The sequence below is a fragment of the Lycorma delicatula genome, chromosome 12, assembly GCF_047948215.1.
Source record: "Lycorma delicatula isolate Av1 chromosome 12, ASM4794821v1, whole genome shotgun sequence".
Classification (NCBI taxonomy): domain Eukaryota; kingdom Metazoa; phylum Arthropoda; class Insecta; order Hemiptera; family Fulgoridae; genus Lycorma; species Lycorma delicatula.
In genome coordinates this window covers 48822787-48848824 of record NC_134466.1, presented here as the reverse complement: position 1 = coordinate 48848824, position 26038 = coordinate 48822787, and the positions used below count along the sequence as shown (strand labels likewise).

The following is a 26038-nucleotide window of genomic DNA, read 5'->3' as shown; positions in this document are numbered from 1 at the left end:
TTATTACAGAATGATCCAGATCATTGCATACTATTCAGCAAGGTAACTTTACCCAGCAGAAGAGCAATTAAAAAAAAAAGGTGGTAGCTAAAATTCAAAAAATTGTTTGGTCTAATGAGGCTAACTTAAAACTGTAAGACATTATGAGCAGAACTGTGTATTATTAGACAGACCCCCCCCCCATCATGTAACAATTAAGAAAAGTTACATCAACATAGGTTACAGTTTGGACAAGAGTTGTTAGACCTGATATTTTATACACAAATGTAGACAAACATATGTATCTTAACATGATAAATACTGTTATATCACAAATATAAGATACTGAAAAGTTCTATTTTCAGCAAGTTGGGGCTCCTGTCCTCTATGCCCTAAATGTGCACGACTTATTTGATCTAGAATTTCCCAATAGATGTTTAGGTTGACAACTGAATAGCCATTAACATCTCTTGACATTAATTTGATTTCTTTCTTCTTAAAATAAGCTATTTTAAGTAGCTTATTAGTAGTAAAGTGTGTTCGAGTGTAAAATGAAGATTACAGAACTGTATAAATTCTAAAGGCAATCAATTTGAATAGATTTTTTATTTTCCTGTTCCCTAACCATCTATATACATACAAAATTCCCTGGTATATAAATATAAACTAATTTAATTTAATTATTCATTTGATTGCAATACAAAAAAAAAATAATTTAATTTTTATCTTCTTTTTGCTGCAAGCATTATTATAAAACGCGGAAAGAAACATCTATTAAATGCTAGATAGATATTTCAGATGGCCAAACATTTTTTTCATGTCAAATCTATTTAGATATTCTATATTAATTTTAATTAAATATATAGTAGATTTGCGATTATCCAGTCTAACAGGGACGGCGGAATTCAACGTTTAATCATTTACTATGAGTTTGATGATTTACACATACTGTACTGCAAAATATAATCTTGTTTCACATACAGAATTTTTTAAAATACTAATTACAGTGGTACAATGCATTTAAAAAATGTTTAGTGTCATGAAGCAAAGGCAAAAACAGAAACATCTAAAATGAATGTCAAAACAGAATGTTTAATGTTGATAAAAATGTAAAGTCTTAACTCAAGTTTTTCACATGATGTCCGCTGCATGTTGTCTTATGTATCTGGGTGTGGTCTCAATCACCTTAAGAGCTTCACAATGTGGTATAAGATCAGGTCTTACTTTAACAGTATTATCTTCACTTTGTTCTTCATTTAATGCCATCGCTACTATATTTTCCAGTAATGAAACAAGTTCATTATTTTCTTTTGTAATTTCGCACTGGTTTTCTATATCTTCCCATTTGTCACTGGCCTCATGAACTAGTAATATTTTCCAACACCTCACAAGTGATTTGGCCAGTATCTCTTCCCATCCTTCAGACACCATTATATAACATCTGCAACAACTTGTTTTTGCCCCCGAAAACTGAGATTGATAAATCTTAGTGTATTTCAGAATGAAATAAATGTCATATAAATTATGACCAAGAAAAAATATACATTTAATTACTGTAAAAGCAAAATATTGCTTTTTAACATATATTAGCACATTTAGAAATAAGACAATTAATGCAATAAGAATTACATTCTATAAATAAAATTATGTAAATGTTACTTCATAAAAATTATTAAGGAAAATCAAGGACATTCAAACTTATTTTCAGAAAGTATCTATGGTAAGTATGGTTCACTGAGCTCCCTAGATCTTACAAGTACAGTTTTTTTATGGGGAAGAATAACAAAATCTGTTTACAAGAAAATTCTTCATACCTTGGATGAACAAGAAAATAAAACAACACAATTTATAAATGCAATCACTCCTTTAGTGCTTTATTAATATGAATTTTCAAACAGGTAAGTCTAGAGGCAAATAGTGGCCATATTAAGCACCTACAAGGTAAAACCTTTTTCCAAGTATTACTCTTGTTTCTGTAATTGTTAATTTGAGTATAAGGGATTAAACGTTTGTAAACAATGGAATACAGTTTCATCTAGGAAACAAATTATAATGAAAAGAATTGTTAACTGTAAAATAAGAACTATATGAAGTATAATATTGTTTAATTAATTGTAAATTAATATCACGTACAAAAACATTGAGCTGTACATACTATTTTGTTAATATAAAAATATAACCCAATTTATAAAAAAGAAAATCCATTTTGTACAGGTACGCTTGGTTGTTCCCAATTACATGCCTATAACCTACTGCACTATAATGCTTATAAGCTGTTAAAAAATAACCACTATCTACCAATTTATTTATAAAACATCTAAAATTCAAGTTATAACTCAAAATATCTTTTAATCCATTCTGCATAACGAACAAAATATGTTAATAGTTTAATTATTTATTTATAATTAATCTAATAATAATAATTAATCCTTGGATCTTAAATAATAAAAATATAAATTGATAAATAAAATGTGACATTAAAAAAAAAAAACATTTTTATTACTCCACCATCAAATTTTAATCGAAATTAACAGAAGAGTATAAATTTTAATAAAACAATCATTGAAGAAGAAATGAAAGTACTTATATCTACTTTCCTTTCTTGGCTTTAATTTTTCTAGTATAAAACTCAAGCTCCTTCCCTTCAAGAATGTAACCATCCGCTCGTCCACATTGTCCAGGTCGACTTGCGATGCATGCTGAAACATAATGAAGGAATTTATTTACCTGAAATCTGTAAAACATAAATAATTTTTCATCAAACAAATTTTCTTTGACCTCCTTCATCACTTTTCTGCTTTGTTAGTTAACGTTAGTACTGAGGTACCTTCCAGGGTAAACTGTGCTCCTAGATTTTATAATCTATATTATTCAAGTTATGCATAAATTAAATATTAATCCAAATTAATGTCACTCCAGCATTAAAATAAGAGATATATTTTGCCTTATTGATTTTTATTAAAAATAAAAAAATTATGTTTTTTCAGAAACGTGACAATTTCTTCAAGCACAAAATTATCAGACTGCATTAAGTTTTGCTAATCACTTTAACAATTTTATCTGTTTATCAATCAATTTGAACACTTTTCAAACTTGTTTATTTTGTATATGTTCTTGGGCACACACTAAATTTCATTAAAATATCTCCAATCTTAAGATATAAATTTCTATTGAAAAAACAAAATTGTGGACAGAGGGAAAATGAAATGAGACATGTTATTTGTCTGCACGACTCTTTTTTGCTTGTTTATTTTGATGTCCTGAATCAATCCTTTAAGTTTGGCTTACACCTCCATGAAACATTCTGCTTACATACAAACAAATATATGTGTACATATACACACACAAATAAATGATGATCGGTTCTCTCTGACACATCATGTTGTTTATCTGTTTCAATTGAAGATTCATGTGGATTTATGAAAACCAAACTGCAGGAAAGACAATTAGTCATAGACAATCCCTTTTTAAAACTAATCAGTACACAGAGTAATAAGTCTATTTCCTTCATAACCATGGTTTTTCTTTTATGTTTTTTAAGCTATTTGGCAAGGGTGAAAGCAATTTCTTATTTAATACGGCTGAACATTTAATAATGCAGAAACTGATGATTTCAAAAAACATGATAATTGACACTGATTTGTTTCTAGTTATTCATAGAGTTTCAAATTTAGGTAGGTTGTTTATGTACACAAAAATAATAATTTTTTTTTAGACATTGACAAGATTCATTTGCCAATACAAAACAAAAGATTTTATGAGATCTTGTTATTTCTTTAGTTAGAAATTTAAAACCACAATTATTACAGAAGTACAGGATAAACCTACAAGGTGAACAAATTTTTACTTGCTTAAAAAAAAAAGAAAATTTATGAAAATATGTAGCTTAAATAAACACAGCAAGATGATTAATAAATATACTCAGTAGGTCTGAAAAGTTCCTAAAATAAATTTCTGTAATCGATACAAGTACTGCCATCTCTCGAACAACCAAGGAACTATGTAGTATGTCTGACAAGCATGTGTACAAAATTTTATCACTCCAGTCTTGAGTTATATTCAGTTGCTAAGTTGTGTTATGTGACAATAAAATTGTGTTCAGACTTCAAAACTCTTGTTGAAACTTATTGTATGATAGAGCTTGCATTCAGTGATGAAGTCGCATCTCATCTCATACTACAAAATACACATGGCGGCAGTGGTTTAAAGTTGGTAGAGATTTGTTGGATAATGACTAACGAAGCAGGAGGTCGTAAACACAAGTTCACGACAAAAACGTGAAAGTGTATGCGTACTTCTGCTCGAACAACCTTATCTTACCCTTTGGGTCACAGCAGAAAAGCTAAACAATTGGTAAAGGCGCGGTACGTAAAATTGAAAAAATGAACTGCCGAAAGGTGTGCTTGTTCATTCCACACTTCTTGATCAAAGAACAAAAACAGGTGCGTCTTTCTTTTGCTCGTTGAAACTGTTGATAGAAACTCAAATTTTTTGCAGACAATTGTAAATGGGGATAAAAGCTGGTGCTTCATGTATGATCCAAAAATGAAGCGTCAATCTGGTGCTTGGTCAAGTCCTGGAGCACAAAGACGGGCAGCAAAAATCAAGAATGAAAACGATGTTGAATGAATTCAACTCCAAAGGCCTGATTCATCATGAATTTGTCCCTACTGGTCTAACTGTGAATTCTAAATTCTATTTGGAAGTAATGAAATGTCTGATGCATCGCATTTGTTGAATCCAGCCCAAGTATTGGGATCTGGGCAGTTTGATTCTTGTACGACACTGCCCTGGCACATACGGCAACAGTTTTAACATATTAGGCTGCAAATAGAATCACAGTCTTATCCCACCTGCCCTTTTCACCTGACTTGGCTCCAGCAGACTATTTTCTGTTCCTAAATCTCTAATTGAAGATGAAAGGCTGCTTTTTTAACAACATTCCGGCCATCCAGAGTGTTTTCACCGAGCAATTGAAGGCAATCCCACCAAGTGATTCCTCCAGAGCATTTAACAAGCTCTACTGGCACTGCAATGAGTGTTTAACTAGAGAAGGGTTCTATGCAGAAGGCTGATGTGAGTAAATTCATTTATCTTTAAATCTGTATTTTTATTTAATTTAGTTTGAGAACTTTTCAGACATATACATATCAATATGTGTATGTAATATACACATATTAATTGTGAACTATCAGTATTAATTAAAGATATGTTAATTCATCATCCAACTGTAATTTACTAGTTTCAAGCAGTAGAGTACAATATATAAAAAATACTTTCTGGTTAAGGAAAAAACAGAAAACATAAACATGTTTAATCTCGGTTATCTACAGGAACTAATTTATTAAATGTGGCATCAATAATTATCCTCATAACTTAAAGAATGTTATTCTCAAGGGAAATTGTAATTTTCCAACTTGCAGGTTGGAAGGGAAAAAAGTATAAAAATCTTTAATTTTTTATCAGAACAGTATTTTCATTTTTATTAACTCACACTGAAATGGGATTAAATAAGCACATATGGTTGCATGGATGTAGTAACAAAACTGCTTTACCTGATGATATATACTGTGACTAAATTAAATTTATAAGCTGAAACCATTTTTTTAAATGAAAACAATCCATTTTAAAACTGCTAATTCAAAATTAAAATGATGTATTCTAAAGGTGGATATTATATATATATTCCCCATATTAACTGGCACTCAGAGTAACTATGATAAAATCATACATGTCCACATGATACACTAGAACAGTGTGCTCTTTAACAGACATCAAAATTTATCAATTATCATCATTGTGAGTTTAAACATTTAATGTAACATTATTGATAAGTATAAACAAAAGTGTTACTTGTAGAATCATCATAATCAATAACATAAAGGTACTTCTAGAATATATGTCTGTAGTTTAAGGAACTGAAAAAAATGAGGTTTCCCCCAAAAATTAATCATTTGAACAATTTACATTTTCTTGTAAATTTTTTAGTCTTACTATTTAAATTAAAAATTTTCAATTTTGAAAATATCTCTCCTCAAAAGGCAAGTAATCTAAGCAAAAAAAGTTCAGAAATGATCATTCATATCTCCTTCAGTTTTAATTATTAAAAAAATACATAGTTTCTGATAAGAAAGCATAAAAAATAAAAACTTTTTTGGGCCAAACGTTTTACCAGAATTTCAGAAAAATTATTTTTTAATTCTAATAATTAAAAAATTTCTATACATCTTATAAACTTTTCCTCATATACTTGTTTTTAAAAGCTGTATATATACATGTATAAAATATATTTCATAAAATCATTTATATAATTGAAATATTTTTAGGATTAACAAAGTAGGAATAAAATAACATAACAGAAGTGTATAGGGTTTCAATTTTATTTTTAGAATACAAAACAGGAAAGGTATGTAAGGAATGTAAACTAAGCATAATGGTATTTAATATGTAATTTTATCTTGCAAACAATGCCTTTTTTTAACTCACATTTTTATATATTCTTTCCCTGGTTATGAAAAATTTGTTTTATATGGATAAATAACAGTACCTATCACACACACTACTGCACTTGAATACCATTAAACCAACCATCCAGTAAAATAAGAGGGGAAGGAATTATAGTGTTCATCAGGAAAGAACATTATTTTCTGAGTCGATTCTAGAGTCAAAAATTAGTCAAAGGAATCATATGAACATAGGTCCAGAAATACTTTCTTTTCAAGTTGCTGAAAGATTTCACTCTGATTTTTAGTCTGTAGGTGTTAAACGAGACATTCAATAATTAAAGAGACAAATTGAAGTAGAAAAAACCTGTTACAAAATGAGACTTTTACTACTATAATCCCCACCAATATTAATACACTTATCTCAAAGTGGAACTAGTTTTCTTACACCTGATGCAAAGAAGTCTTTTTTGTTGTTTGAGCCACTTATTCAAAAATTCTTTGATCTCCTCATTGTTGCTGAACTTTTTTCCATGTAATGCCTCCTGAGTGGACCAAACAAATGAAAATCTGAGGAAGCCAAATCTAGACTGTAGAGAGGATGTGGTAGTATCTCCCAACCCACTTTTCAATGGTTTCTTAGGTCAGCTGGGCGGTGTGAAGGATAGCATTGTCGCATAGCAATATCATGCCTTTTCTTTGAGATCCGTGATGTTTTTCTCTCATTGCTGGCTTTACTTTTTTCATCGGCATGTCTGAGTAATAGACACTGTTTATTGTAAGTTGATTTTCCAAATAATCACAAAAGATAACACCTTAGGCATCCCAAAAGATGGTCAACATGACTTTTCCCACTGATGCTTGTGTTGTGAATTTCTTTTGAACAGGTGAGTTGGTGTGCTTCCATTCCATGCTTTTTGTCTTTTGGACTCTGGTTCAAAATGGTGAACCCAATTTTCATCACATGTTAAAATCTTGTTTAGAAAAGGGTCACCTTCCCTTTCATCGTGTTCTTTCAATTATGTACACAATTCGAGTCTTCTTTTCTTTTGTTGTTGTGTTAATTTTTTTGGGACTCACCTTGCACTTATTTTGCTATATTTGAGCTTGTTACTGATAACGTTATTAACTGTCCCAACACTTACTGCAACTATTTTTTCTATATGCTCAACTGTAATATGTTGATCTTCATGAATAATGTCGTCAGTGCGGGTTTCAAGTGAAGCAGTTGACACTTAAACTGGCCAAACAGGACATTGCTCATCAGTCACTGAGGTTCGACCATTTTTGAACTGTTCTACCCACTTATAAAAATTTTCACAGTTCATACAACTTTCACAATATTGTAAAATCATTTGAGAAAATAGTTTAGCCAGTTTTTCACAGTCAGAAAGCAAAAAACAGATCACTGAAGGTTGTTCAACTAACATGGAAACTTCAAGCAGACATGCCATTGTTAAATGCAATACTGAGGTTATAAATAAAACAATTTTTATTAGTCAGCTGTTCTCAGCTCATTCCAGTGATACCAACCTAAGTCATGAAAGTACAAAACTCCTCCAACAAGCTGTTTCATTTCTACATCAATGTCTATTTAATTATTAAATATCCCTTGTATAATACAGTACTAAATTTTTTTAATCATAAGTATGGTAAAAAATTACTGTATTTTGAAGTTATGACATGATATGAATATAAAAAAAGGTTTCTACTTTTTTTAAATTTACATAAAAGTAAAAAAAAACAAATTTTAGTTACATCCTATTTTTAAATTAATGGTAGAGCATAGCAGAAAGTTTTACATCCTAATCCCGTACTGGAAGACACTCACCTTATGATGATTCTGGTCATTACACCACCCCCTCTGAGTTCTGAGCCCTGAGGGGCTTTATCGAAGGCTCTCTAACTGAGTACATCTCACAGTTATCAGCGAGGCCTCAGTCAGGATGCTACCAATGTAAATGGTAGCATTTACCTTGGCAGACATTTACATCAGTAAAAATTATTATCTTAGTCCATGCCTTTGCTTTAGGCTTCTTTCAGACATCTTCACTCTTCTTTTCCTACAATATCAACTTCTGAACTAGCTAACAGAGTCCGCAGAAGCGCTGAACCCTGTGTCCAGTCCAATTTTAATACCAATGCCTCAACCATTGATTAAGTAACAAGTTCAATACAATGCAAGTACAATACAACGCCAGACACATCGACCTCAATGTCATCAGGAAGCAAATCATTTAACAAGATGCGGAGGACACAATCTTTGTCCATCACAATACCATCCTGAGTCGAAATTATCAATTTAATTGAATTATCAAAAAATAAAAATTATGTATAAAAGCTAATATAAAAATTTATTTGAAACAAACTCATTGTTGAAATTAATGGCCATCACAGACAAATAATGAAAGGTGATAAAATTGATCTTTAGTATGTATGAAACAATACAACATTCACTCAGTTGACCAACAGAGTAGAGGTAGGTTTAAAAATAATGACAAACAGTCTCAATGAAAAAAAACTTGATTTGTCCAATTACAATAACCCCAGGATAAGTTATTACATACTAACACAACATAATGAAGTTTTATAGAGCATTTACCTAATAAACGTCCGGTCTGAAATTGCTCTTCTAATCCCTGTTCGACTTTGGCAATACGTTGCCTTGTTTTGTATTTTCTTTCAACTTTTTTTGACCTCTTTTTGTTGAGGACTGCTTCTTCTGCTTCAGTCTAAATATTAAAAAAACATACAATAAAGATCAAACAAATTTGATGTTTTGAAATATAAAATTTAAAAACACAGCAATAAAAAAAAAGCTTAGTTCAAATACTTAAATATCACAATATAAATTTAACAAAACTAAAAAAAAAATCTCAGGAAGAGTGAAAAAAGTATAAAGGATGTAATTTTAATTAAAAAATATGTAACATAAATATAAGGACATTTAAAACTGCCCAGAAAAGTAAAAAAATACAGCTTCTAGTAGTAAAATAAAGACACTGACATTTCCAAACATGTAATGTACACTAGGGATGCATTTATCTGTAATCCATTTATACTCAAGTCCGATTTAAAGGAAATGGGTTCATGTTAAAAAAATAAATTATCAGGTACAGGTATAAAAAAAAATCACAAGAATATTGTGTGTAGAGTTTTGCAAGTAAATTAAATGGATGTCATATATATAAGTTGTGTGTAATTTTGTCTATAACTGTCCTGAACACGGTCAGTGATACAGTAATTATGCAGTCAAGAGTTCAGTATTTAGCCACCACAGCAAGAGTGGTAAAGCGCACGTGCGTATGTCAAAGCAGAGTGGGTGGAGCGAGAGGAGTCATCGCCACATTCATCTGCGAAGACATCCCCTCTTCCACCTGCCTCACTCAAGTCATTGTTTATTGTCACCAAATGCTTATTTAATTTATGCATCACAATTTTACATTATATGTACAGCTTTTGATTGTGTTATACAACAATTTTCTTTTGGATTTTAATTTAAAGAAATATTGTCCAAACAAAAGAAAGTAGAGGTCACTATGCAGAAACAGCTGAATGCTATTTACTGGAGTGATAGAGGTGAGACTAAAGAATTATTACCTGTGATTACAGAGAAGAGATTTCCTTTGAGTCAGAGTGGATAAACAAGTAAGAGTTAAAGTTGAATTTTTTGTGCCAAAATGGTGGCAAAAGATAGTCTAAATGAAAGATCAACAGCTAGGCAGGCAGTAAATGAGCAGCTCGACGAGGCTTTGTATTTATGGTTTATATAGGAGAATAATCGTGATGTTCCACTTTCTGGACCTATCATAAAAGAAAATGCTTTTTTTTTGGTGATCCTGAATTTACTGCTAGTAACGGGGTGGGTGGTTGAGTAGGAGGAAAGATAAGCATGGAATCTACCAAATTACAATAACAAGAGAACAATTATCAGGCAATGCTGTTGAAGTGACAAATTAGTTAAATCTTTTAAAAAATTTGTTGACGAAAAACTCACTCTGGCACAAATATATAATGCTGATGAGATGGGTCTTTTGCACAAAGTATTGCCTAAACAGTCACCAACAACTAAATTAGATTCTACAGTTATAGGTCATAAGAAGGCTAAAGACAGAGTAACATTTCTCTAGTGTGCAAGTGCAACCGGAAAGCAAAGCTGACACCCCTTCCAATAGGCAAGTCGATTAAGCCAAGGGCGCTGAAAAACAAACAATTTGCCACTGCCGGTCATTTACATACACCAAAAGAAGGCATGGATGACAGCTATTTTACAACACTGGTTTTTTTAAAAACTTTGTCCCCATTGTAAAGAGAGAGCTAAAGAAAAATGGACTACCTAAGAAGACACTTCTTTTTGATAATACAATATACGTAATATCACTTTGTGCCGGCATAAAGTAATATTTATTTTAGGGGATTTGAATGCCAGAACAGGATGGAAGAAACATGAAAGTTTGGTGATTAAGCTGTAAATGATAATGGAAGACAGTTGATTAATATGCAAGACATTTGGATTGTAGTTAACAAATGTATACTTTCAACATAAGGAGATTCACTTATATACAACCTACTCGAACCTGAAATCTATTACTGATTACGTGATTTAGAGACAGAAATTTCAGTTGCATACCGAAGATGTAAGGGTGTTTAGAGGTGCTAAGTGTGGAATGGATCATTTCTTGTTAAAAGCAAGTGTGTGTATACAGTTTAAACGTAGTATTAAAACCCAGGAAAATGAAATAGAAACTGAAATAAGAAACGCAAGATATAAGCTGGAGCTATTGAATCAGGAGTCAGTCAGGTTATTATACAAGAAGTGGTTAGTAAAAAAGATTACTGATCAGAGATGGTTGGAGAATTATAGCAGACTGAAAGAGTATATTCATGGAGCAGCAAGTGAAGCATTGGGGGAGATTAACAAATTGGTGAAGTTGGAAGGTTGGTGGATTGGATGGTTCGATTAAGGAGAAAAGAAAGCATATGAGAAGTGGCTGACTAGCAAAGATATGGAGGATGATAAAAAGTTATATGCACGAATTAATAGGGAAGTAAAGAAGGCGGCAGTGGTGAAGGAAAGAAATGATGTGTGGGAAAGCAGATGTGAAAGTATCAAGATGCAGTCGTACTAGAGAGGCATGGGAGGTTGTAAAGAGTTGAGGAAGGATAAATGTGTCAATGGTTAAAATGAAGGAATGGGAAAAATATTACGAGGAATTGCTAAAAGAGAACCGTGAGGTGTTTGCTGGGGATATAAGGTTGTCTACTATCGGAGATAGAAGGCAGGAGGTGGTGAGTGGAGTAACAAAATAAGAAATTCATAGGGCACTGGAAAAAAAGAAGGGAAATCACCAGGTCCTGGAAACATTCCAACAGAACTCATTAAGAATAGTCCAGAGTATGCGACAAATACTGTGGGATATTTTTAATGGATGTCTTACTGAGAGTCAGGAAATGCCAAAGGAATAAAAACAGTGATATATTTTTTCAATATATAAGGAAGAAACTAGCAAAGACTGTAGGAACTATAAAGATATAAGTGTCACATTGTTTATTGGGAGGTTGTATGGACATGTTAAAATGAGAACAGAGAGGGAGATTATGATTGGAGAGGAGCAGGTTGGTTTTACAGTAGGAAGGTCATATATGTGGATAATGTTTTCATTCTGAGGCAACTTTTGAATAAAAAGATAATTAGAAATTTGGAGACCCACATGATTTTTGTAGACCTAGAAAAAGCCTAACATAGTGCCAATGAAGAAATTATTGGAAGTTGTTAGCAATTGTGGACTTCATCTGACTACGTAATAACAATTTATTATCACAGGAAGGAAATAGTGGAAAAGATATAAATCACCGTCTAGCTTTGAGGCAATGTCAATTCTTTTGGTAGTCTAAGAGCCAAAGACTAGGAGATTAGAAAAAGAAAAGAGGGAAGGTTTTTGGCTGTGCTATGCAAGAGTTGTGGAGTTTCAAAAATGCAGCGCATAAGGAATGAGATCAAAAGAAATGAGGCAACAGTACAGTGATTGAGTTTTTGGAGGAAAGAAGACTACAACGGTACAGGCATGTTCAGAGAATGGAGAAGTATAGGTGGCCTAGGAGGATGTTGGAATGGACTCCAGGAGAGAGGAGGAATTTGGAGAAGGGAAGTTGGCAGTTATTATGCAAGAAACGGCCTTTATAGCTATAAACACTTGACTAGAAGAAGACATATGATACCTTAATTGAAAGATATTTACAATAATTTATAACCTTATAATAATAAAAACATACTAGGGCTAGACATTATAAATAGCTCAGGCACCAAACTACTGAAGGTATATTAGAAAAGTAGACAAGAGTGGGAGATCTTTAAGATCTTGAGGTTCAGTTTTATCAAATAACTATTCAGATATATCCAAATTGCTGTAGTACTTTAGCATTAAAAATGTCATATTCAGCAAAGAAAGATTGTAATAAATATCATTTATTTTTGAGCGGGGACCTGAGACCAATGTTTCCTCTTTACCTTTCACTTAACCAGTATTACATAATTTCATATATTTAAAAAGTATATAGAAAAATAATTCTTGGATTTACTACTTTTCATTGTATTAAAATTTTGCAGGTAGTTATTAAGATTTATTAATCTTGCAAAAAGATTATTGAAAACGACTATAAGTATGGAATTTGTAATATATATTCAGAAGCTCTTGGTTTTTGATGTGTATCTCTCATTTCTTTTTGTACTTTTCAAATAAATATTTATACGAACAGTTATGAACTCCCTACTTTAATTACTTTAAAAAATTCTAGTACTTTTCACATGGCAGCAGTCTACTGATAGATTATGAATGAAACAAACATGTGAATTTCCTGCTTTATAAAAAGCTGGTAATAATACAATAGTGTGCTACATACAGAGTATCTGTATATGCTGCTGAAGCATATCAATGAATAAAAATATAAAAGCACTTTACCAACCACCTTTTGATCTGAATATTCAAATTACAAAATAATCTTCTAATGATACAAACCACTGTAAACCTTTTTATACAAATCTAATTTGTGCTTTACAAATAAAGACAAATATATGAAGGTCTGTGTGTGTGTGTAAATATATGTAGAATTTACCTTCTAGTATTATCAATTTATTAGTTATGTATCAAACAAAGTTTAAAAAAAATAAGTAAATATATGGTTGATTTACTCCCCAAAGAAAGCAACAAAACCAAGCCACTGAAACTAAAAGAAAAATGGACCCAACCCAACTAATCAAAAATGAAAATTACCAAAAAGCAACCGAAAAAATAACAATCACGAATAAACTTGAAGGTCTAGTTGACAGCCTTCAACAAATTACAGAAGAATTAGCCGTAATAAAATCCTATAAAAAACATCAGTGGTGAAACCGTAAATGTGATGAAACAGTGGAAGAAAACACATCAAAGCATGGCTATTTCACCTAACCCAGAAATCAAAAACATCCTTCCAAAATCTAGTAAAATAAAGAAACCACCTGAACCCTAAAGAGAATAAAAAGAACACCATAAAGACCCACTGAAGTCAACAGAAGAATCCAATAAAACAGTAGAGAGACTACTACAATACCTTAAAAAATCAGCTACAAATATATGAACCCCCAACCCTATTAATAAAGAACGAAAACAGTAAACTGGCCCACAATAGACAATGCTAGGAAATCCTAGCTAAATATTTCAACAAACTTCTGGACTGCAAGAAATGGCATAAGTCCTAAACTTCAACACCCCAATAACATCAACCTTCCCACAATAAAAGAAGTCTACCAAGCACTGGGTAAGATGAAGAATTAAAAAGCAACAGGAGAAGATCAGACTTTTGTAGAGATTTGGAAACATGGCAAGCAGGAGGATCAGCAAAAATTGCCCTTTATCAGCAGCTTGTCAACATCTGGATCAAACAACTACCAGAACACTGGACAAAAGCCATCAGCTAGATAAAAAAAGCAGACTATCTCAATCCTGGACAGCAACCTACAAAATTCTTTCAAGAATCATCCTCAGCAGGACGAGTTCACAAGCCGAGAAAGTAGGAGAATACCAGGGAGGTTTCAGACCTTGGAGAAGCTGTCCAGACCAGATCATGAGTCAAGCTAATAATGGATTAAAACAGGAAAGGAAACAGAGACATGGTGATAACATTTTTAGATTTCATGAAAGCTTATGACTGGATCCACAGAGAATCCCTCTAAAAATTCTATTACACCTTGGACTACATACCAAATAAATAAAAATGTTAAGGCTGACCTTCACAAAACACTAAATCAATGGTAAAATTCAGAGGCAAGCTCTCAAAACCATTTGAGATCAAAACAGGAGTGTGCCAAAGTGATGGGCTCTCACTGCTATTATTCAACTGCACTCTAGAAATGGTAATGAGGAAATGGCTCAAAACATCTCCACCAAAAGTAAAAATTGGCCAAAAAATCAAAACAAACTGTCTTGGTTTTACTGACAACTTGGCACTGCTAGCAAATTACATCAATGAAGCAAAATCTCAGATTAGAACTTCAAAACATTGCAAATAAAACTGGCCTCAAAATATCATAAAAAAAAAAAGAGACAGAAATTAAGCCCTCAAAACCAACAGAATTAAAAGTAAACATAAACAGTAATAAAATCAAAATAGTAACCCAATTAATATCTCAGAAAAATAAAACCAACAATCTAAACAAAAAAACCTTAATTCAAATAAGAAACAGACTAGCTAAAGTTCAAAATTTAACCCCGTACACTTACTGTATATCAATAAATGCAAAAATAAGACACTACAACACAGTTATAAAATCAAAAGCCACTTATGCAGCAGAAACATTCTTCCATCTGAATGAACAATCAAGAACAGACAAGACTACAGATAATCGAAAGAATTTGAAGAACCTGCATATAAAAAAAAAGTAGCAGAAAGGACATTGGTGGATTGTGCCCAATAAAGTTGTGTACAGAGTTAGAACCATCACTGATACCATGCATAAGAGGAGACTACAATTATTTGGACATACCATCAGGATGCAAAATTGAAGACTTCTGAAATAGCTAGTACAGTGCAATCTTGACTTGAAAAACACAAAGACAGGATTACAGATGGATCAGAGAGGATCTGAAGGAAATTGGTGTTACACTAGAAAACACCACGGACAAGATAAAATTAAACAAAAATATTATGAACAGAACCACTCGCTTCACAGTCACAAGAAAAAACTCACAACATGAAGGTTTTCAACACAAGAAAGGGAACAAAGATTGGAACATATTAAGTACTGGAAGGTCCACAAGACAGTCCCATTGAAGACTTGGATAATGGACTGATTAAAGTGATCCTATGGAGTAATAAAAGATGATAATATGTGGTTGATTTTTACTTTTTATCAGATAGCCTACTTATGTCAACAACAATATTATAACATTTCAGCTGAGACTCAAAAAAATATATCATCATTTAAAAAGCAAAAATAACAACCGGTTCAAAATAAAAGAAATTAATTTGGGAGCATTATTTACAGTAACAATGAGTAATTTGGATATAGAAAGAGCGTGAGTATTGCTACTAGGGAAAAATTTATTTAGCAGTAGCAATACATATATTACCACAATGAGTCATAAGAGGTTAGTGTTTACAGATTATTTTATTTGAAAAAGAAAAGGAGTTTCATTTGTTAAGAAGGAATGTACAGAACATAGGACATGGATGGAAATTAACAGAGGGGGAAAAGCTGTTCTGGTGAAGAAAGATAGTAATTTGTAAATAATGTGGACTGAAATTAAGTGTCCAACTAGACTGATGGGGTTTAAGTATAAGTCACAAGCCGGGTAGGGATATTATACTCACAAAATGCTTTATAAAAATTATTTTACTATCCAATCATATATATGCGCTACGTGTGCTGAAGAAGATAAACAAAAAATAGTAAAGTACAAGCAATAAAAATGATGTGCGAGAAAATATATTGATGAAAATTAACAAGAGAAAAAATAAAACTGAAGTATACAGGTATGGACAGAATGCTAGTCTAACCTGGGAAGATAAACTGAAATATTAGACATAAAGGAAATGCAGTGTAAAGGCAGAAAATGATAATTTCTGAAACAAAGTAAAAAGGCAACAGGCTACGATGGAAGCCTGGGAAAATGTGTAATGGTAATGTAATAACGGAAATTAAAAGAAAAACAGTTTTCAACAAAAAAAATGAATGGAAATATATGGTTAACCAACTGAAAATTGAATAACGTAATTGATGTAATAAAGAATATATTGTGAACTCTTTTTAAATTCAGATATAAGTACAATTAGTGTACTAGCTTGAAACCTTTCTTGCAACCAGTTGGTAAATTTTCCAAATGTGAGGGAAAGTTAAAAAAAATTAACATTTTTTTCATCATGAGAATTCCTGCTAGCTGTTAAGAATCAATATATCTTTCTTCTTTTCTGATAATACATTTGTTATTCAATCAATAATATTGGCAAGTGCGCAATATGCTTCATGCAGTTATTGGTATGGTGTTTATAAATAACAACAGTAGCAGCACTTTTGACCTTGCACCATCCAATTCTATCAGACTTGACATAAGCACTGTCATGCTAAATCTCATACAAGGTATTTTTTTTAAATAAGATCTGCTTTTACTTTATATCAGATAGCTTACTTCTGTCAACAACAATAATAATGAATATTATTTCAGCTGACACGCAAAAATTGTCATCATTTAAAAAGTAGCAAACCCCCCCAAGTAAATAACCAATTTTTTAAATTTGTATATGCACAAAAAATAAGATTATACCAGTTTAGCGCCTTTCTTGCGTCCAATTGGAAGTGCATAATGTGCTTCATACCACTGTCTATATGGTGTTGCATCAATGACAACAATAGCATTTTTTACTAGTGTCTTTGTTCGCACCAATTCATTGTTAGATGCATTGTAGACTACATCAATAATACGAGTCTTCCTAGTGCAACCTGAAACAAATAATGTATTAAACAATATGATGTGTTATCAGCACAAAGGGTGGATTTAATTTTCATCAGTGTAACTATTATCTGCTACAGAAAGCTTGACAGGACAAGAGAGGATTATTGTACATAGTCCATAATGAAGTAATACAGTAAACGAAGACTAAAGTACTGCCTAAGCAAACATCTCCACAGAAACTAATTTGTCCATTTAGTACAGGGACTGCTGTTAATGGCAAGTTATAGACACCATACATTCAATTTTGTTTATACCAGTTGTTACACAATGCTATTGTTAATAGTTACCAGCTATTTTTAAACTAACTTTGTTTCTCTACTGGAATCATTTTTTCTGTTCATGCTCTTTTGTTGGCATTTCAAAATTTTGATTTCAGATTTAGAAAGAATATAGAGAAGGGGGAAATAATATTTTGTTTATTGATACCTTTTCAGGAAGTTGATCAAAACCAGCAATCCAACTGTAATAAAAGCCTGGCCAATTTTATTTTTCAGAATTTTAAAATTTTGACTTCATTCTTAAAAGATTAAATCAGAAAAGGAATTGCTTAAGAACTAATCTTCTCTCTGGTTGGGAAGTTGGTAAATTGATGGAAAGATTTTGTGTATGTGTGTGTATATGTTATGGTAAATTTGATTAATCTGAATAAGCATAAGTTACATTCACTATGTATATTTATCAGTACATGGAATCAACATAATCTATGCTTACTAACCTGGAATAATCAACAGTAATGTTTTGATTTAAATAATAAATTCAGTAATTACTGCTTATAATCAAGTTATTTTAATATGTAAAATGACCAGTATGCTTAATAAATTGCTATTAAATGTATTAAATTTTCCAACATTGGAGGCGATTAATCAAATTTACTGTAACATATATATACATACAACCACTGGGTATCTTGGGAAGCGTTAGCCAAACTTAAGGGGCTGATTAAGGTCATGAAAATAAAAAAAAAATTGTATAAGAAATTTCCAATCTCACTTCACTTTCCCGATTTACAATTTTCAATAAAAATCCATGCATCATCTTATGAGCACGTAAGAGATATTTTAAGGAAATTTAGGGTTCATAAACCTGAAATTTTCTACAAAATAAATACATTTGGAAATTCTAAAATGGTGACCAATTAATCATTAATAGCTGCATAAATAGTAATTTTATCAAATTATGTCTTTGTTAGATAGAATATCACTACTTGTTATGATAAAATTTTTATTGAAAAAGAAAATGACAGACAGGTGAAAATGAAGTGATAGAACATTTATCCAAACTTTTTTTTGTTTATTTAATGTCCTGAATCAGTCTGTTAGGTTTGGCAAATACCTCCTGGGTCACAGTTTATATGTATGCGTTCATGTAAACACAAACTTAAGGCTGACACTTCATTCCAGTGTGGAATGAATTCATTCTGGATTCCAATGTGAACACAGAAATTAAGTGCTAAGTAATGAAGAACTACTCTGATATTTAGAAGACAGTGAGAATAGTTTAGAAGATAGCAATGAAGAGTATTTTCCAGGTTCTTAAACTTTGAGTTCCAGCTCTGAGAATAAAACTGAGGTAGTCAATGGTGAAGCTGAGTTAGTGAATTATGAAAATGAATGGGTTAGGAACCTGCCAGTAGGGAGATACAGATATGTTTTAAAGCACCTTAAAAAAATAAACAAACAAGGAATGTTTATTCTATTTCCGGTTGATGTCATTCCAACAATGTTTTCTTCAGATGATTGTTGATGATAATCTTTTGAAAATATTATCAAGTTTACTAATGAATGTGTAGTTGAAGTTTTCTGCTGTTCACAAAGGTGAAATCCCATATTGCAGATTGGAAGGATGTTATATTAGAAGAGTTAAAACTATTTTTAGTCTTATTGCTTCATACTGACACTATTTCGTTTCCTCATCTGTTATTATTAGAACACTGAGCCTCTTTTCGATATATAATATTCAGAAAGTGCATGTCCTGAAATAAGATTTCTTTTAATTTTAAGATGTTTAAATTTCTCTTTTGTCAGCAATAATACTGGTGAATATCTACAAAAGATAAGGCTAACAAGTGACCTTTTTGACAATAAAATTATTGAGATTACACAGGTAAAAAATTGTCTCCAGATGTGCCCATGATTCTCTGGTGTTAATATTCCAACGATACATAAAAAAAATAAAGGCCATAAGTGTGGCATAAAATTATATTTACTAACGGGAAGAAATGGTTTGGTGCTTAAAATTCACATATACAAAGGGGCCAGACATTTTGGATGGTACTGGTCATATAGGAAAAGTAATGATGGATTTTTATTGCAAGAAAAGTTAGGCAATGATCATGCTGTATATTTTGATAATTTTGGTGGTGACCCAAAGAGCATTGGCCTAGCTACCAACTACTTAGTACTTGACTAAGATACTACTGTACTCTCAGAGCCAACAGAAAAAAAAAACCTAGTAACATTTAATGAAAAATTTAAAAAGGAGAAAATAAATCTGTGTTCTGTAAAGGCATAACAAGCGTACTGTGAATTATATTACTATTAAATTTGGGTTAACAACAGGCAGGTTGTCCCATAATAATCCTGATCCCATAGGGGAAGACACCCTCATGTGATTGTTTTGGTCGCCAAACCATCCCCTCTGTACCTAACCCTTACAGGCTTTACTGGAGGTCATCTTCAGTACCTAGACAATGACATCTTTCAGTTAAGCCGAAGTCAGGATGCCACAGATGTGAATGCCACAAGCAATACTCCCGTTGGTGTACTAATTAAAATGGCCCCCCCCTGAAAAAACACATCTAGCCAAGTCTCAAACAAAACTGAATGATTTTCTAAGAATGAAGGAACTGAATTCTATCTATCTGAAAGGTATAAATGAGTTCAAGACAATGAATCATAAACACAACAAAAAACCACTACATCCGAACAAGTAAAAATAATAACTGCTATTCTTAAGTTCAATAAAAAATAAATCATAACAGTAATTTATCAAATTTTTAAAATTGGTGTAACCACTCTTTTAAACTAAAATATAACTAGCATCGCCCAGTCTAAGATGCCTTGGGAATAAAAACCATTAAAACTGGAAGCTACATAATGAATTTCACATACTAAATACAGAATTAACAATTTTAAATACAATTAAAAAATTTACCTTCTTTCTTATATTTTCTAGTGTTAATAAATTAGTTTTTTCCACAATTGACTGATAATTAATCCATAATCAGATTTCATGTATACATTGTTGTAAAGACTACCTAATATACAGTTAGCAGACTGAACTGTTTTGAGTTAAATATTATTTTTTCAGTATTTGATGTCATTATTTATTCAACTGAAAAATAGGCCTTTATTTTTTGTACAACTGGAGGGACTTCCAACTGATTTAAACAGATCTGCTCTGCCAGTGTGGCATCATATTTGGCTACTTCAATCCAAATGGCAAACCAAAGATAAGCTGTACTTACCATATTGGATTCTAACTAGAGAAAGCAAACAAATCAAAACTATGGTATAATATCTATTCACTTCATTAAAAGCGTGCAAGACTTGTTTAATGAATAAAAATATTAAGAGTTACTTCACGAAACATTCTATTGATTTTTAATTACATTACTCACTCAATAAAATATATCGCACTCAGTGTAACTATGAAAAAAAAAAAAATCATAAGCCATGTCTAAGTAGACCACTAAAACAGTGGTACTAATAAGACGTCATATTTTCTGTATCATCATAGTGCATTTAAAAAACATGAAAATGCATGCATATACACATAATAGTTTAAATTCATATAAAAAAAAAATAAAACTGACATTCAGAGCCCCAAGAGAAGTTTCCATGATCCAAGCGTAAAGCTCTATATTTCTTATTACCACCACGTGTACGTACTGTGTGAATACGACGAGCACCAAGCTGAGAAGAAAACACAATTTAAAACATTATAAAAAGGTAACTGAAATAACATACTTTTATTAGTTAAATCATGCAATACTAACAACTCTTAATATCATAACGCAAGTTTTCACATGGCACACGAATAATGGGGGAAGGGAGAAAAGTTATTTATTGTTTGGGTACTAATATAATTTTGTTAATATTCATTAACAGTATTAACAGTATATCCTACTGATAAGTAGCATACTAGTTTTAATATTTTGAAAAGTCATGAAATAATTTTGGGATTTAATTACTCTATTTATCCAAATAAACATCAGTCTCTGATAGCAGCTTATACTATGTAGTTTCCTGCTGTGTAATTGTAGAACTCAAGATGTTATAAAAAATGTTTATGAATATGCATTTCACTTTCATTAAACAGAATTTTAAATAAAAATTCAACTAAAAAAATGGTTGTCTAATTTCCAAAACAAAGCATATTTCGCACCACAACCTTCTTATATTTTCTGTGTGTCTGGATCAAAATATGTTAGTATGGTTGTAAGTAAAACGAATAAACCCTTCTGTATTAAGGCAGTTTTATGACAGCAACAATCAGAGATTTTATCTATAGCCTGGATACATGTGTTTCTTGATAACTGAAAGCAACATATAGATGCCAAGCATTGGGGCAAGAACGAGATTTTTTTATTACTACACAATCAGTCATTTTCAACTATTAACCACAACTGATTGTATTTTCACCTTCCTCATTTTTTGTCTAAACTACCTTACCCTCCAAAGCTTAAAACTATCTGCTTAATAATGAACACTCATATCTCTTGAAAAGAAAAAGTCAACCCAAGTTTGACTAGATAATTTGAGCTCATCACAAATAAAATCCTGTCATGGTGGATGTAAAAGTATCCAAAACAGCTGTGCTTTTCTGTGAAATTATTTCACATCGCGTAACCCTGTAATATTAAAATAGTTTAATACTGCAATCATTTTGGTGTGGGCATTATTACCATAAGTTCTTTACAAAATTGACTTGTATAATGAGAATACTAATTTAACATATGCTGACTTGTGACAAGCAAAACCGTGATCATAAAATGAAACAATGATTGATAGTGGAATAACAGATGTAATTTAAAAGCCGTGACAAGCACTGTGCTGTATAATACCTATGATAAGACAGTATATAATTGAAGTGCAGAATCAATGTTATTTTATGATTTTATACTTATATGATCAACTCAGTACGTTAGAGGTGAAAAAAACACCCTCATCTTAATCAGGTATAAAATTAACTAATTCATCACAGTTGATCAACATCTATGGAAATCTTAACACCTTTATTAAAATAAAGAAACAACCAATTAATCAATCACTAAAGACAGAATCGTACTTGTCTTGTGAAGTGTCCAAAACAGTAGAACTAACATCATCTTAACAGATAAAAGTATAATTAATTATTTATGTATATTACAAGAAATGTCGCACATAGATTTTTACAGTACTTGTTTAGTAACAAGCTTGTTATGAATTTTTCTAATTATTGCATTCTTTTCTGCTTTATGCTAAAGGCATTGTCAGTTTTATTATCTTTATTACATTATAATGCACAGATTTAATATAGCACTGAAAGAAATATGATTAAATATTAATGACTGTTAATTCTTTCCACCAGTAAGTAATGCTTTCTTCCCAACATGATTGTCCAGATTTTGTGGAAGTGGTTCTTCAACAGGAAGTGAAAACCAACCCCCAAGGTATAGCTGTGCATATTGCATGTGAGAAAGATAGACTGATAGGAGAGGTTAGATAGTCATTACTTTACAAAAACATCTTGTATAGTTCTGCATACTTACATAGCATGCAGTACATTGTCAGAGTTTCAGGATAGTTATACTGCAGTAAGCCAGTCATCAGCCTATGTGCACAGCAATACGTCGCCCACCAGTGTTATAACCAAATGTTGTAACTAATTATAATCAATCTAGGTGTGGTATATACAGACACGACCAGAAACTCTGTGCTTACCCTCTAATGTGGTGCTATGCTAAGGGATATAAAAAATTGTTTTTTATTTATTCGATCTTCTTTATACAATGTCAGTGTCATTCACAATCTAGCTATTGGTAAAAAGCAAAATTTCACTGATTTTCACCTAAATGGAAGTTTTTGGAATAGAAACTGTAGCACTCCCTGAACACAACTGTGGGGTTGCAAGACCATACACATCAGGTGACAACCCATTATGCATACAGGCCAAACAATGGGGTTTTTTCATTGAAAAAATCCCAGCTACAACAAAACAAGGGCAATCTAGAATATGTAGTTTGTGCAGCCCACAATAAATACTCAGAAACAGTCTATCAGTGTAAGACGTGTTACGTAGAGTTACATTTAGACAATTGTTTTGAGAAGCACTACACCGAATTAAATTACTATAACTGTCCTTAGTACAAGGTTTCATCAATTAGAAAAGATAAATAAAGCATTTTTTTTTACATTTCCATTCTATTATTCTAGTAATATACAAAGCATTCAGAGAATAGCTGTAAAGTGTAAAAATATTCAGTCCCAAGCTAAAAAAAAAAAATCTAAAGATTCAGTCACCAATGGGTTAATAAAATAATCGGTAATTATTTAGTTGAATTGCCTCACCCCGAAATCACAAAAAAACATATCAAATTCATTCATTTAATGATGTATTTTGGGTGTCTGAAAACAGAAAATTAGTAAAAATTTACATAACCTAACCTAGTGGTGGCTAAACATCGGCGTATTGTGAGATAGCTGCGTTACACTGTTTACTTTCATACTTCTTAAGTACACAAAGGTGTTTTCTGCAACAGAAAATATGTCGATCTTCATTCAGATTCATTTCATTACATAATGGAGACATTGTCTGTGTTTTGGCAAAATGCCACGACTGTAAAAAAATTGGCTCAAATTATCAACAGATTGAGAGAATTTAATAAGTGTAATAAATGTAAATTCCCAATTTTTACATATACATTTCAGGGCAAGCAGATTTTTTTTCATCCGTTGTAGTTCACTCTACTTACTGAACACTGTAAATGCTATAAAGAAAACTCAGAAAACTTGGATGCCGTGTGATAATAGCAGACAACAATGTAATGTAATGAGAAAGTTATAAATAATAAAAGTAGTATAGTAAATAAGAAAGAATTCTACATTATCCGGAGGTGAGAATCTGCATTATCGGGGGTATCAATATTCAAATATCTACTTTTCCGACACTCCATTTCCATCATAAAAACATTTCAAAAGATTTTATGATTTGATATGTTTTTCGTGATTTCGGAGTGAGGCACCTCAACTAAATAATCATTCTCAACGTGAAAGTTATACTACAAGATGGAATTCTAACAGAATGTTAACATAAAACTACCTTGGCATACCAGCTTCATACATGAGAAATAAAGTACGTGGGTAGAAAGTCACATTCAAAACAAAAAAAGTCAATTTAAATTACAGGTTACTCTAAAAAATTTAAAAACAGCCAGATCTATTAATTTTCAATCAGCAAAATATACTACCTTAGAAAAAAAATACAAAAAAAGGAGAAACATTTATATAAAAACTATACAAAAATTAATATAAGGAAGATAAAAAGAATCAGAAAAAAATAAACTAAACGTAAACTGTAAATAAAAGTAAGACCTACACAAAAAATAAATAATGATCAAACATGCTCAAAACAAAAAATTATAAATTAAATTTATTCTCTAGTTCAGAGATTGTAATTATTTGCAGTCGCAACTTTGTATGACCAACTTCAGTACGTTAGAGGTGAATTATAAACCATCACCATAAATTCAGGTTGAGCTAAATTTAGCAATATCATCATTGTTGGTCATTCAAACTCCTGAAATACTTGTAACAAATGTATCTGGTAAACAGCTTACTAGTTAAAGGAGGAAAAAATCACTTAACATGGAATTACTATTCAGTGGCAGTATAGATTTATCGTGCTCTAAAATAAAATGTCTATAATTACACGTGTTAATAATCTGAGCCAGTAATAACTAAATCTAACATTGTTTTTTTTGAATTTGAAAGCAGATGAAATCTTACAAAAAATTAATTTTACCTTGGTATTTGCAGGCGGACGACCTAGTTCAAATTTCCTCTTCTTACGAATAGGTTTTCTCTTTCCTCCTGTTGCTCTTCGTTTATGCCAATGATCCCGCGAAATACCTAAAAAAATAAATAAGGATCAGTGATCAGACTTATCACCCGTAAAACCAAAAAAAAATTATATTTTCAAAACGAAACAACGTGTATATTGAAATTACTCTATATAGTTAACAATAAAAACTAATGAGATTAATGCTCAGAATGTCATTGCATTTTTCAATCAAAAATATCAGCGTAGGTAAGGTTAAGACATCATCACCACACTCGTAACACGTTTCAAAAAAATTTGATGAATACAAAATTCAACGAATTAAGTTTACTGAAAGAAATAAATATACACCTTTAATTAAACATTATTTTATCAGAATAATAAAATAAAGACAAGATGAAAATTTGATGTTTATAGATAATAAATAGAATCGAAACAGCACACGTACCCATGGTTTATACAAAAAAGAAGGATACCTTCACGACGGAAGTCAACTAACAGGAAATCGGGGTGGCCGGTTTCAGCTTTGGTCTGTAAATATAACCACACGTAGAAGTACAAAATATATATAATATGTTACTATTGACA

At 31.5% G+C, this 26038-nt stretch overlaps 1 protein-coding gene across 1 annotated transcript; it reads right to left on the bottom strand.

Annotated features, from left to right (window-relative positions):
• Positions 1-2472: 2472 nt before the first annotated feature.
• Positions 2473-26014, bottom strand: RpS8 (ribosomal protein S8). Its single transcript, XM_075379594.1, has 6 exons — positions 25899-26014; positions 25415-25521; positions 21225-21324; positions 17222-17397; positions 9025-9154; positions 2473-2678 (listed from the first exon to the last, which is right to left on the bottom strand). The coding sequence occupies exons 1-6, from the start codon at positions 25900-25902 to the stop codon at positions 2569-2571; spliced, it is 627 nt and encodes a 208-aa protein (XP_075235709.1). The 5' UTR covers positions 25903-26014; the 3' UTR covers positions 2473-2568.
• Between the last annotated feature and the right edge of the window lie 24 nt (positions 26015-26038).

What these genes read in the sequence shown, in the direction of transcription:
- RpS8 (XM_075379594.1), bottom strand. An exon ending in GCAAGAAAGGCGCTAAACTG is followed by an intron (nt 9,155 to 17,221) that starts GTATAATCTTAT and finishes TTTAATATTTAG; the next exon opens with ACTGAAGCAGAAGAAGCAGT. An exon ending in TCAGACCGGACGTTTATTAG is followed by an intron (nt 2,679 to 9,024) that starts GTAAATGCTCTA and finishes ATTATGTTTCAG; the next exon opens with CATGCATCGCAAGTCGACCT.